At 37.3% G+C, this 15,252-nt stretch overlaps 1 protein-coding gene and 1 non-coding gene across 9 annotated transcripts in view; both read right to left on the bottom strand.

Annotated features, from left to right (window-relative positions):
• TIAM1 (TIAM Rac1 associated GEF 1) overlaps nt 1-15,252 on the bottom strand; it is a 323,266-nt gene that overhangs the window by 12,542 nt on the left and 295,472 nt on the right. For all 8 annotated transcript variants that reach the window (XM_043994258.1, XM_043994259.1, XM_043994255.1 and 5 more), the window contains 6 exons: nt 12,309-12,417; nt 9,975-10,154; nt 9,718-9,836; nt 5,125-5,233; nt 3,721-3,779; nt 2,156-2,258 (listed from right to left, as the gene is read on the bottom strand). In XM_043994258.1, coding sequence (XP_043850193.1) covers nt 2,156-2,258; nt 3,721-3,779; nt 5,125-5,233; nt 9,718-9,836; nt 9,975-10,154; nt 12,309-12,417 — 679 coding nt within the window. The remainder of the gene's footprint in view (nt 1-2,155; nt 2,259-3,720; nt 3,780-5,124; nt 5,234-9,717; nt 9,837-9,974; nt 10,155-12,308; nt 12,418-15,252) is intronic.
• Nucleotides 11,238-11,342, bottom strand: LOC122752175. The gene has a single exon (XR_006355969.1). It is a non-coding gene; the product is annotated as a U6 spliceosomal RNA (small nuclear RNA).

The raw sequence follows: 15,252 nt of genomic DNA, 5'->3' as shown, positions 1-15,252 counted from the left end.
GTCCTAGTGAGGAATTTCCTCTGCTAATGCAGATCAGTAACTTTTCTGCAATTTAGAGGCTCAGTGAGTAGCCAGTGGCATTCAGAAGTTCAGTGACTTATCCTAGGGCTACCTGACAGGTACATGTCAGGGGCAGGAACTGAATTCTGGTTTTCCAGCCAGCTCTCTATTCATTATACCACTGCAAAGTATGGTTAGACGAGAAATCAAATCTCACAATTATAACCCTGAATGTAAATTAATGGGATCCCACTATCAAAAGGAATAGGGCATAGAGGATGATACAAAATTGAGATTCATAAATTCATTGACTAGAAAAAACATAATCAAAAATAGATCCCCCCCATTTTTTCTTTTTTTTTTTTTGCGGGGCAATGGGGGTTAAGTGACTTGCCCAGGGTCACACAGCTAGTAAGTGTTAAGTGTCTGAGGCTGGATTTGAACTCATGTACTACTGAATCCAGGGCCAGCGCTTTAACCACTGCGTCATCTAGCTGCCCTCTCCCCCCCATTTTTTCAATGATGGTTTTGACTAACAGTTACAACACTTCACTAATAAAAACAGAAAATCAGGGGTTGCCTTTAAAATGTTGGATATAGCTGAATTCAAATTAAAAAACAACAAGAGAGCTAAACATAAATGATATCATCTTTAAAAGTATCATTGGCAATGAAAGAATATACTTTTAAATATGAATGCATCTACACCTGAATGAAAACAAATATTTAAAGTCAAAATTAACAAAAAATTAATTGCAATTATAAAATTATTTGAAAAAGAAAAAAGTTGGGAAACTTTAGCATCCACTATGAAACACAATAAGTTAATAAAAAGATAAATAGCAAAGTTAGAGACTTGGATAGAATCTTGAAGACAAACCAACCTAACAAAAAGCCAGTAGCAGAATTTGATAACTCGCAAACTTGGAACATTCATTGATCACACACTTTACTTAACCTAAATTCAGAAAAGCAGAAATCTTAAAGACTACTTTTACCATACATAATACAACAAAGATAATAAATAAGAAAAATGGATCCAAATATTCAGATGGAGACAATGAATGAACTAACACTTGTTAAATTTCTACTATGTGCCAGAGATGTGGTAGGCACTGGGGATGCAGATACAAAACTGTGTTATCCTTCTCCTTGAGGAACTTAGATATGAATGAGGCGGGGCAGCTAGGTGGCGCAGTGGATAGAGCGCCAGTCCTGGATTCAGGAGGACCTGAGTTCTAATCTGACCTCAGACACTAGACAGGTACTAGCTGTGTGACCCTGGGCAAGTCACTTAATCCCAACTGCCTCACCAAAAAAAAAAAAAAAAAAAGATTTGAATGAGGGCTGGATCACATTAGGGGTTTGGTGGTGAAAGAATGGAATTTGGGGATTGAAGCACTAGGGTAGTCTACTGTCATGTTCTTTCTAGTAGCAATGATAAAACTGACTTGGTTACTATTTTCAGAGCAAGAGCAAGAGATGAAAAGTGTCTGTGTGAAGAGAGAAGGGTATAGATACTTGGGGAAGATGGTTGTGGGGAGGAAAGATTGCAAGATGCCCAAGTAGGCCCTGGTTTTCTGGTGAGTGGCTAGATGGGCTGTGAAGCATGGTTTGTGATCAGTGAGGTTTATAGGATCAAAAAAGTTTTTACTCATTTACAAAACCAGGATAGTATTTTTAACTATTAATTACTCTAGGGTGGACAGCCATAATCTCTGGAGGTCTAGTCCACAGAGTTAGTCTCTATTCCAGGTAGGTGGGAGAAGAGGACATAAATAATATTTGTATCAAAGATAAAATTACAGTAATAAAAAATAATTTACATGCAAGCAGAAATCTGTACCAAGAATACTTTGTTGTTTGTTATTTAGTTCTTTTTCAGTCCTATCTGACCCTTCCTGACCCCATTTGAGGCTTTCTTGGCAAAGATACTGGAGGGTTTTGTCATGTCCTTCTCCAGCTCATTTTACAAAAGAGAAATGGAGGCAAACTGGATTAAATGATTTACCCAGGGTCACACAGCTAGTAAGTGTCTGAGGCCATATTTGAACCAGGAAGATGAATTTTCCTGATTTCAGACCTGGCACTCTTTCCACTGTACCACCTAGCTACCCACCAAGAATACAAAGTGTACATATTATAATGACTTTACCTGCACTTGTCAAAGCTCGAACCTGAAGAGCTTCAGTAGGAATCATGTGACGAAATCGGAATGGGTCCCATTCCTCATAAATTGAAAGCCTATGAGATCCTACCTGTATGAAAAATGGAAACTGTTACAGTAGAGAATAACATTTTTCACACTGTGATTGGGTGTTTTATTTTATAGTATTTATGAGGATCAAATGAGAAAATATAAACAAAGTACTTTGTAAACCTTAAAGTTTTATACAAATAATATGCTACAATTATCATTTGTAGACCAATTATTATAATAATTCATTAAAGTTTGCAAAGCACTTTTTCTTACAACAACCCCCAAAAGGGAGGTAAGACAAGAAACCTAGTTTACAGCTGAGGTAGTTGAGTCTTAGAAAAGCTGACATGTAGAGTCACCTACCTAGTAAGAGATGGAGTTGCAAGACAAATGCATGTCACTTCTAACTTCACAAGTCTCCAGACTCCACACTATATGCCTATACCACATGCCAGCCTGCCTCAAACTTTCAAATTGTGATCCCCATTATGCTCTAAGTAGCAACCCATATACACACATTCTTTAAAAACCTTAAAACCTCCAATTCAATAATAAAGAGAAAAAGGAGTATATCTAGGGTTTCACAGAGAACCACAGAATGTCATAGCTAGAAGGGACATCAGAAGACATTAAGTCTAAAAAAGAGACAAACAAGAGTTTTCTCTACTTCACTTGACACATGATCATCCAGCCTTTCCTTGAAGAACTCCAGTAAGGGGGAAGCCATGCAGTCCACTCCATTTTGGGGTAGCTCTACTCATTAGTGAGTTTTTCTTTGCATCAAGCTTAAATCTGCCTCTTTCTAATTCTTGTTTTGCCTTGCGAGGTTAAGTAAAGTAAAGCATCTCTCTCCCAAGTGAGTGCCCTTGAAATACTTGCAGACTGCTATTGTGTTACCCCTAATTCTTTCTTTCTTTCTTTCTTTCTTTTTTTTTTTTTGCGGGGCAATGGGGGTTAAGTGACTTGCCCAGGGTCACACAGCCAGTGTCAAGTGTCTCAGGTCCTCCTGAACCCAGGGCCGGTGCTTTATCCACTGCGCCACCTAGCCGCCCCCACCCCTAATTCTTTCTTGACAAAATATCTCTAGTTCCTCAATGTCTTTAACCACCCTCTTTGGTTGATCAATGTCTCTCCTTCCTAAAATAGGACACTGAGGACCAACACAATACCCCAGATGTGGAAGCGGGGGCTGGGGCTGGTATGAGCCATATGGAGTATGCAATAAATGTTGCTGACAGGCAAACAGAAGAAAAGATAAGCATTTTTTTTTAAAGAAGAAGAAGATAGAAGGCAGAAGAAAAAAGAGAAGGGGGACTAAAAAGATACTATTAATGACCATCAGATGGTTGGCTGACAATAGCTATTTCTTTTTATGTCTTAAGTGGAAGTCTGCTTGAAACTGGTAAACCTCAAAAAAAAGCTACTGTCAACACACACCTCTGGCCTTTTCTTGGATATAAAGTCATAAAAGGAGCATGCCCAAAGAGCACATAGAAAGAAACCACAAAAACAAATCTTACAAGTTTCTTCTTTTGTTTGGAGCCATCTTTATACACAAGGACTACGGCCATTTTGAACACTGGGGGAGAAAAAGCCAGTTATTTTCTTCTTATTTATTTTTTAAAGCATTTTCCCCTTTCAGTAACTTACTGTAACACTATGCTCTTATTTCATGTTTACAACGTCAACCTTTCAACCTTATTTAAAAAGGTTTTTCACATTGGTTAATTGTCTTTAACCACATTAAAAAAAATCTCAAAATTAAATCCCTCAATATATAATATCAGAAAAGAGTTCAGCTGTTTAGAGTGTTTGCTTTAAAGAACAACATCCACTGTTTTTGATCCAAGTTTTTATGACACTTAAATTTACCTACCAACATAATATGGTGATTATTATCTTTTTTTGGGGGGGGGGGCAATGGGGGTTAAGTGACTTGCCCAGGGTCACACAGCTAGTGTCAAGTGTCTGAGGCCACATTTGAACTCAGGTACTCTTGAATCCAGGGCCAATGCTTTAACCACTGTACCACCTAGCTGCCCCTAATATGGTGATTATTACTGTGTTTATAATTCTTTTGGGTCTGCTTTATTTGTTTTCATTCTTCTCATTTTTACAGATAAGGAAACTGAAGCCCAAGAAAATGGTGAAATGACTTGTCTAAAGTCATAAGGAAGGGAATGTGCCAAGACTTGAACCTAGATCTCCTTCCTAATTCTACAGCCAGTGCTAATCACCCAAACATTTATTTACCCACAGTATAGTTCTTGGTGTTTTTCAACCTATTCCACAGTAAGTCAATAAATGGCATATAGGTAGATCATTGGTTCATGCTCTAAAATTTAAACACCACTTTCTATTTTTAAAATAAATTTAATCTGAAACAATTTTTACATGACCTACATTTTCCAACATATTCCACCCTTATTCCCAGGCCCAAACTGCACACATACCCTTATAACAAATAATTTTTTTTCAAAGTTCATAAAGATACAACTTTTTAAAAAAAAAAGACAGTTTATAAGTCCTCAAGGACAGGGAACACACATCTTGACACACTATGACTGCCTCCACCCAAAGATTCACTCTCCTCTCACCCACCTTGATCTTTTGAGTACATTCTGTTTAAGTAACAGGGACTCAGTTATCCCAACCAGTCTAGGGCACTAAGCTCCACAGGAGATATTGCTAAGACCTTGCAGATCTAAGTAAAATAGATTTTTAACTAGTTGGCCAAGCTATACATAATTAATTGAGAAGTTTAATTTAGCATTTGGGAGAGCTTCATTGAAATAGTAGAAAGACTAACTCAGATAATTAGCTTTATTTCAATGAATATTAACGTGTGAATCAAGTTTTCTTGTCTAGAAAAATGCATGGATGTTTCTTCTTCTTCAACACTGTTACTTCTTACTGCTACTTACCAAATGCTGCCAATTCTGGCTCTTTTTTCCACTTTCCAAGTGAGGCCGGAGGGTTCAGCCAGATAACTGTAGTATGCAAGAGTAAATCTCCCATGGACAGATCAGCAACCTGAAGATCCAATTTACCATGAGTAGTTTCAGTTATTTATATCTGCACAACTGCATTTCGAAATTCAGGAAATGATTTTGGGTTTTACTTTATAATTATAGACAACCCCACCTTGATTCTTTTTTCTCTTCTATGAAGGTGAGAATTGAAACCCCCAAAGGGTGTGAATGTGGACTTTTCATTATATAGACAGATAGACAGACACAGACACACACAGACACACACACACTGAAAGCCCCACTCCATAATACCTAAAGAGATACTTATTTCCTAAGTAGAGACAGACCCTAGCAATATATCACAATTAATCCATTCCAATGTCATCAGCAAATATTTCTGTTAATATGTGAGCTGGCATCTTTGGAAAGGGTGGGTGCTATCTGGTACCAAAAGCCCTTTGTAATGATTGGAATAACGCCACCTGCTGGATACTTACTGTAGAAGAGTTCTGCCCATGAAGCGAAGGTCTTTGAGGGCAAGACCAGGAGTCTTTTCTTTGGCATCAGGAAGTGATGCGGACTAGTGGGAGGAGGAAGGAAGAGACTGGCGCTCACTCTCGCGCTCTTTCCTTTGGACTCTGGTGGAGAGCAGAGCTAGAAATGTGCTCTCCCTTTAATAGATAGGAATCTAGGCCTTTCTCTCTCTCTCTTTACCAAATTCTTATTCTCCTTAATAAATGCTTAAAAGTCTAACTCTTGCTAAAGCTTATAATTTATTGGCGACCACTCATTAGATATTTTAGACAGTTTAGCTAGAATTTTAGCCCTTAACAGATGGTGACCACGAAGGGATAAGCTGAACCTCACTTCTGATCTTCCGGTTGGGTAAGAAATTTCCCCTACCCTTTAAACTGCTAAGTACTGGCGCATTGGCTGTGTTTTCCCTTTAAATTTTTTCCAATGGACCTTTTAAACTCCCTAGTTACCCTATTTTTGATTTTAGTCTGTTTAACCAGACAAATGGGAGATAAGATCATGTTAATGCTTTGTTTTTCTGGATTTTCTATTTTTCTTTTTCTTTTTGTTAAAAGAGCCAGCAACTTACTCACACAAGGAAATATCTCTCCCTCTCCCAACCATGCTTTTTCAGAGAAACCTGAAGAGATTCCTGCAGCTTTTCCCAGTTCTAACACTAATTGTTGCATAATTATATATTGTGTTGAGTCAAGATGTATTCACATTTTTTGCAATCATTTATTATCCTCAATTTTAAATCCATATGAGACTTGGATTATGGGAACTTATCATTTAAGACATTAATTGCCTTTATTCTGAGTTATCAGATACCAGTTGGCCAAGATGCCATCCAATCACAAGAGGAATACATGCAAGAGCAGACACTGAACTGTCACATGAGGGGAGACATGCATGAAGTCAAGGTATGGCCAAGGGAACGGCTTTTGACAAATGTTGAGGTTGGATTCTCTTGGTTTAATATTTTATTTTATTTTTCCCCACAATATTGTACAGATGGCTGGAAGTATTGATCCCACCCATCTCACTTCTACACCTGGCTTCTATGCTCCCTCCTATATGCCTGATGCCATGGACATCTCAATTCCATGCATCTGATTAAGTCTGACTCAGTTTCCTCCAATATGTTCGGTGGCATGGACATGTATTCCATCCACCTATTTTAAGCCTGGCATACTGTATGGGCAGTACATATTGCTCAAGTGTAGGAATGCTCATATCCCATCATTTCTCTGTTCTTTTATGGTAACCCCCATAATTATCTCAGGTGTCATGATAAATACAGTGTTGAATTTGGACTTGACATCTGTTACCAATTATATTAGATTTTAAAATTTCTCATAATGGCATGAGGATAATTAGGCATATGATGCAAAAAGTGATGAAACAAAGATAAAAAATATTTTTAAAAATTAATATCGCAGCAATTGTCTTCTCAATTACCCTCCATAAAGGGGGACTGTAATAATATTATAATTTTAAAGAATGGTTCAATTTTTGTTTTATTATATGTTTCATGTGTAACAACTAAGATTCTGAATTCCCTTAGACATGTTTTTGAGAACTTTCATTGTTTGATTTGATTATTGACAAAGCTATTTTAAAGTTGTGTTAAGCTCAATTTTGTAGGAAATTTTCCTGGCTGATTACCAGCATCCACACATCAACCCCTGTAAAGACTTCCATTCCACGACTACACCTAGAGGACATCTGAGAAAAGACTTTCAGAGACTTTAAATGAACAGTTTTGTTTTGTTGTTTTTTTTCTCTTTTTTCTTTCTGTTATAATATACACCATCTGTAACATGTATTCTCTGCAGAGGCCCTCCCTTTGCAAGACTAATGTCAAAGTGTCGGTTCATGAGGACAAAAAAAAAAATCGCCCCTCTGGACAAAACTTTCCTCTCTTCCTTTTCTATATTGTTGTTCACATATTATTAGTTAGCAATAGTTATTATATTCTTTTTACTGTTCCATCAAGGAAACATTTTGTTTCTTGAGGAACAACAGGGGGGACTGTAATGATTGGAATAACGCCACCTGCTGGATACTTACTGTAGAAGAGTTCTGCCCATGAAGGGAAGGTCTTTGAGGGCAAGACCAGGAGTCTTTTCTTTGGCATCAGGAAGTGATGCGGACTAGTGGGAGGAGGAAGGAAGAGACTGGCGCTCACTCTCGGGCTCTTTCCTCTGGACTCTGACGGAGAAGGGAGCTAGAAATGTGCTCTCCCTTTAATAGATAGGAATCTAGGCCTTTCTCTCTCTCTCTTTACCAAATTCTTATTCTCCTTAATAAATGCTTAAAAGTCTAACTCTTGCTAAAGCTTATAATTTATTGGCGACCACTCATTAGATATTTTAGACAGTTTAGCTAGAATTTTAGCCCTTAACACCTTGTAGACATGTATGGGTTCTCTCAATGGGACAGAGTTCAGGCTCAGTGGGTACTGGAGGAGGCTGCAGGAAGGTACAGAAATACTGCCATCAAAATAAGAGAATGTGAATTGGCTCAGCCCATTTAAAAACTAGAGGCTATGTGCAATTAAAGCTGAGTGGCAGCTAATAGAGCTGGTAAAAGCAGCAGCGAAGGCATCTCTCTCAATGGGGGCAGGGACTGAACAGGCTGCAGACCGGTACCCACCACATGTTCTCCTACACAGAACTTCTGCTAGAGATAGTGCCATGAGACAGGAGAATGAATTTTTACTCTCTTACAAAGCTATGGTAGTATTATTAACTATTAACTACTCCACTACTTTTCTCTATACATACACTATTATTTTTAGTGAACTCAATCAGCTGTCATGAATATAATGATCATTTCTAGGTCGATGACTCCAAGGTCTGGCCCCAATCTCTCTTTTAAGCTTCAATCCCACATCATCAATTGTTGATTGTACATTTCAAACTGGATGTACATGAAGCATCTCAAATTCAACATGTCCAAAACTGACTCATTATCTTTCTGCCTTCCTTCCCCCCAAAAAAGGAACCCCCCAACTCGTCTTCCAAGTCATCCTATTTCTGCTGGAGAACCACTATTTTTCCAGAATTCCATGTTCATAAGCTTGACTCTTCATCTTCTCTTTATCTTGGCACCTTAGCTGCCAAATCCTGTTGTTAATGCCCAAACTTATCTCCTGACTTCCCTCTATTCATACAGTTAACATCCTAGTTTAGGTTCTCATCATGTCTTCCCTACATTACTGCAATATTCTCCTAACTGTTCTTCCTTCCTCAAGTCTCCAACCACAGTGATCCATCCTCACCACTGCTGCTACAGTGATTTTCCTAAGCAGGGAGCTGACCACAACACTTCCCTGGCTCCATCTATTCCAGTGGTTCCCTATTGCCTCTACAATGATATATAAAATCATCTGCTTAGCTTTTAGAGCATTAGCCCAATCTATTTTCCATCCTCAATGCACATTACTTACTAAAAGACTTCCTTTGTTCCTCAGAGAGCACTCCCATCTCCCAGCCTTTGCATTAGGTGCAACCTATGTCTAGAATGTTTCCTCTTCACCCCTGCCTCAAGATGCTCCTCTTCCTTCAAGTGACACCTCGAATGCCTCCTTTTGCATGAAGTTTTTCTGATCTCCACTACTAGTACTCTCCCTTTCAAACTACCCAATACTTAACTCCTTTATATTTTTTTCCTCTTATTACAATGTAAACTCCTTTTGAGTAAAGATTGTTTCATTAATTTTATTTGTATCACCAGGACCTTCCACAGGTGTCTAACACACAGTAGGTTCTTACTAAATACATGCTGATCGGCTGGTTGAAACAGAGGTTGAAAGAAAAAGGAATTAAATCCATGTTTATTTACATTAGAAACAATTAAGGATCTACTATCATGGCAAACTCAAAAAATTCAAAATCTCATATTTTGAAGGATAAAATGTAAAAAGGCAAGGTGTTTGAAATTTTGAATTTCGTTCCCTGCAATAAGTCCAAAACACACACACACACACACACACACACACACACACACGAATGAAATCCTTACTTCTTTTTTCTCTCCCATCTGTTCAGCAATTAGCTGGTCAAATACAGCACCAAATTCTTCATGGATTTTCTGCATTTCATTTATATGGCTTGCAACCTTGTTCATTGTTTTGATGGCCACTAGGGGAAGGGAGAATCACGGAATGGATAAAAGGAGGGAAAAAAAATTGCTATTTATATGGATTCATTACATACAGAATAATAGGCTTTCCAAAAAAAATAAGGAGAGTGGTGAAGCACTAGCAAGAACTGGCTTACCATCCAGGTAGGAGTGCTCCTCACTTTCTTCATCTGTAAGGGCATAGAGCTCCTTTAAGAGGAGAGGGTACTTGAGGATCCTTTGGATTGGCTTGATGAGGTAAGACTCCAGAGTAGATGAATGTTGCTGTTCAGGATTCTGAGCATCTAAAAATGCCTTGAAAGCTGTGTCTGTCCTGGCTAGAAACATTTAAATATAAATCATAAGTGAAAAGCTCAAGTTATTCCTCTTTCACAATTCTACTCATATAGCCCAAGATTTCTTTTTTAGGATAGAACAGAATCTATATGTGGGGGAGGAAAAAAAAAAGAGGATTTCCCTGTGGATCAAATAAATGTTTCATATTCAACTAGCTGGAGAATAACAGTTAAGTAACTAGATGCAAGTAGATATAAGTTATTAAACTGATGTTTAATCTTCTCTTGCCCCTGGTTTCTTGCCTTTTGAATATTTCTTGTTCAACAGCCCTTCCACTGAGGGTGAGGAGAAAACATAGACCAAAGTCATATACCCAGTTTTTTCTGTTTTTTAGCTGTTCATAAGAGGGGGAAGCTTGAAGGTTTTATATTATCTGTAAATATCATTCCCCTTGCATCCTTATTGTCTTATTGACACATACCATTATGAGCTGCTATTGTCAATAAAACATTCAGGGAAGGAGGAGTTCTCCCACAGGTTCACACATAGTAAGTGCTATATAAATACTAGCTATTGTCATTAACAATAATAATATTCAATTTTTAAACTGTCGAGACAGAGATAAATATAGTTATGTTTTTTAAAATACCACCATATGTTCCAAAGACCTTAAGAAGGTCTAAAACTACTGGGGATAGAGGAGCTAAAAGGCTCATTCAACAATCTTATACTTCCCTTCACCCTTTAAAGAATGTATAATTTCATTGGTGGAGGTACTCTTTGTATTGGCAAAGCTCAGAGACTCTCTACAATTTAGTAGATGGTTTGTAGAGTGTCTATGACTTAACAATAATCCCCCTGGGGAGGAAAAAGGAGGATTTAATAAATAATGAAAATAGGAATATATAAATGGTATAATACATGCAGCATAACACAACATGGCATAAACAGTTTAACACAAAAACATACATCCCAGACAAAGGCCAAATGTCTACAAAAATTTCACAACTCTTTCCAAATCCTACTTCACTGGAATGTTATCTGCTTCAAATATTGGTTTTCATAAATAAGCCATTGGCTGAGACTTAAAAATCTTTTTCTAGGTACACACTTTTATTTTATTTTTAAATATGGAACACTACGAATTTGCATGTCATCCTTGCTCAGGGGCCATGCTAATCTTCTCTGTATTGTTCCAATTTTAGTATATGTGCAGCTGAACCAAGCACCACACACTTTTATTTATTTTATTTTATTTTATTCTTTGCAGGGCAATGGGAGTTAAGTGACTTGCCCAGGGTCACACAGCTAGTAAGTGTCAAGGGTCCGAGGCTGGATTTGAATTCAGGTACTCTTATCCACTGCGCCACCTAGCTGCCCCCTACACACTTTTATTTTAACAATATTTGTAGTTACCTATTAATATTAGCCTGGAATCAGAGCAAGGTAGCACTCCTGAGCATCAAACATGAACCTTATCAAACACTGGCCCATTGGTTTAGTAAAAAGAAAATAATATTTAGTCATTTGTAGTTTTTCTAAAGATTCCTGCTTATCTATGAAATTTTCCATCAATTCTTATTCAGTAGCAAAAATAACCATAATAAAATGCTACATGTTTTAATTTGTTTGCTGAAATTTATTTCTGTAAATGTTAAAATTCTCCAGATTCTTAGGATAGTCCAAAATGGGTTAGTTGCAAACTGATAACCACCACTTTTTTCCATACAGCATATAGACATAATTCAAGAAATTGACACGAATAATTGCAATAAATTTCATAGTACTCATGGTGGCTGCAAACACACTGACAATAACAACACTTGAGCCAGCCATCTGATTCTCAGAGTGCTTTATGGTCATGATGAAAATCATATAGCAAATCAGTAATAGAAATAAGAACAAAACTTCTGAATCCTCCATCTATGAATCTGAACACAAAAGTATCTCCACTACTCCAAAGAAAATCATAAGCAACCCAATATTAGTGAGGACATCAAGATATTCAACTATTTTGCTCTTCATTAAGCAGAATTATGGGCAGTTGAAGCTTTTCCTCTTTGGTGTAATAACCATTAGGATTCCCTCTACCACCACCATCAGCAGTTCACCAATGACAACAAACTATGTCTCCTTAGTTTAAGTTATACTGACTGTATAGCAAGATGAAATATTGAAATCCCTGCAGATCTTACCTTTTACCAAGACTTTAGGAACTTTTGTGTGGCTGGCACAGAAGGCACTATATAGCTTAAAGCGGTCAGCATAATACAGAAAGGATCCCCCCAGAGAGAAGAGCACTTTCTAGATTGGGAGAAAAAGAAAAGTTAATCTTGCCTACCTACAGCAATATCACGAACCCAACTGAATCCCCTATCTATAGACCAACATCACAGGCAAAATACAATGTCTGATCTTAGTTGATATGTTTTCCTCAATGATTTGCCTTGAACTGATGTGTAAAGAATGTCCAAATATGATTTTATATGGTAAAAATTCTATTGTCTGCTCTCAATATCAGCAGGAGTTATAATTCTTTTCTCACATTTATGGTTTTCGTGGACAGATCTTGATGAGAAGATGGTGGGGAGTTTTATCTTTAATAGTTATGTCCCGGCCTGGCTGCAAGGCTAGAAATTGCTAATGTGAGACACAAGTAGGGAAAGTCAAGGAAGAGATAGTTAGTAGCCATATGAGACCAGGAACAGCTTAGAGAGAATTAAGAAACTTGAAATTGATTTTCTTATCACATCAACAATATGGCAATAAAACAAAATAATCCTACTCAATAAAAGGAAAAATACACAACCTCAGAGGAATGCTCTTTAATCACCCTCTCTTGTCTCTGCCTCTGCTGTCCTTCAAGAGATCAAAGTTAGCCGCCTGTAATTGGTGCATGTATAATATGTATCTTGAGGGAGGGTTGTAGAAGAAACTTACACTGATAAGAGATGGAGTTTTTTCTTCCTACTACTGTGATGTACTTCATGGATTTTAGATAGGACTTGAAAGCCAGGTTTAAATGATAAATAAGGCTAAAAAAAGTATTAGATAACATTATGAAGAATCCTGCTAGGTTGGATATATTCCTCAAAATACTACACGTTTTAGATCATCTCTTTGTCAATGATGCCCAGATGTTTAAGCAATATAAAACAACTGCTATGAGGAAGAGGCCAAAAGAACTTAGAAATCATCTAACTCATTAAACCCTTGATCTCCTTACCAAAATGAATGACATGGAAGCCAAAGGAAATAGAATTTAAGCATAATAAATTTGTTTGTCAGCCTACAGAAGAGGATGGTATGAATTTATAAGACATAAAAGAATAGTGAAAAGCAGTTTACAGATAACTTGGCAAGAGACTGAACTAATCCAATTATTCAGAAGACATTGAAGAATCAAACTGGAAGGAGATCAACAAACAGACAAAAATAAGAAAAGATTTGTAAAGATTTCCATATCACAAGCCCTTTTCTCCATTAATGATTATGGAGCCACCAAATTTGGACTCTAGCTATGCCAATGACATAGCTATAGAATCCCAGACATGCTGCATGAGGAAGTAAAAATGGGTCTAAAGAAAGAGATGGGAAGAGCAACCACCCTAGCTCAAGTATACACAAAGAAAGTCTTGTGAGAGGCAAGAATGTTAGAGGATGCTGCCATCCATTTTTTTGTTTTGTTTTTTTGGTGAGGCAATTGGGGTTAAGTGACTTGCCCAGGGTCACACAGCTAGTAAGTGTTAAGTGTCTGAGGCTGGACTTGAACTCAGGTCCTCCTGAATCCAGGGCTGGTGCTCTATCCACTGCGCCATATAGCTGCCCCCTTGCCATCAATTTTTAAGAATGTATGAGGGAATACAAAGCCGGGAGAGGGAGGGGGGAATGGGACTTGGGCCTTATTATTACTATTCAAGGCAACTGAGAAAATAGCAATAATTACTGACCCATGAACCTAACTTTCCTACCCATACAAAATTTTCATGAGAATAATCTATATATGTATCAAGGACAGAAGGGAGCCAGAAGGCTTTCATGAACAATATTCTATAGCAGACCACATTTTTATAGACACATAAGCATTTGAATTGAGTAGGGCAAAATATCTTCAAAGCTCAGTTCCAACCAAGTGTCTCTTATAAATGACATCCAGGTTATATAAGATTCCTTGAAAGATAAAATAGCACAGCTAGCTTTATTTAACAACTCTCTGATTATTAACATTAAACCAGGAAGACCCAAGTAGTTCTAGTTGGTGACTCCATAAAAAAAGATTCCAAAGGCAACTATATGTGAATCTGGTATACTTAATATGGGAATTTTGTGTTATATCCAAGTGTGTATATATATATGTACATTACATGTATATGTACATATATAGAGATAGACAGAGAAAGAGAGAGATGAAGAATCTAGAGACTTCTCAAACCTGATTATGACCACCTGCATTTGTTTTCTATGAAGCCAAATGATACCACCTAAAAGAACCTTGAAAGCATTGCTAAAGATCAGACAGTCTCAAGCAAAACAAATCACCTCTGATGATTAAAACTATGGGTTTAAGAAAAGAAAGGCAGATACAGAAAGTGAATAGTTAACACTAAAAAAGGTATCTGAAAATGGGGTCTAAATGAATTGAGGACAGTTTAAGATAGAGGAAATGCAGGCCCTGAGGCAGGGATGAAGGTTAGCAAAGAAAAGCAGATAAAAACACTTTACTCTAGAGTCTTATGAATATGACCAATAGAAAAAGGAAGACAGGGTGGAGAGAAACTTTCCTGTATAAATCTGAGGCCAATTACACTTACACACACACACACACACACACACACACACACACACACACACACACACACATACGCACACAGCACATGTTATCTCTCCCAATAGAATGCAAGGTCCTTAGGGAGTAAGAATGATTTTAACTTTTGTATCCCTAGAATTTAAATCAGTGACCAGCATACAATAGCACTTTAAAAAAATTTTATTGAATGATTTGACTATAACATGGGGAGAACAACATAGGAGAGGATCAAAAATTCATGAGAAAATATACAGGAAGAAAGTCAGAAATAAAACGGATAGCCTCAGAAATCTATAAACAAATACATAGAGTGTAAATAACAAATAGGGTAA

Source organism: Dromiciops gliroides, chromosome 3 (genome assembly GCF_019393635.1).
Source record: "Dromiciops gliroides isolate mDroGli1 chromosome 3, mDroGli1.pri, whole genome shotgun sequence".
Lineage (NCBI taxonomy): Eukaryota > Metazoa > Chordata > Mammalia > Microbiotheria > Microbiotheriidae > Dromiciops > Dromiciops gliroides.
Note: the sequence above shows the minus strand (reverse complement) of the source record. Positions and strands in the feature narration are given on the sequence as shown.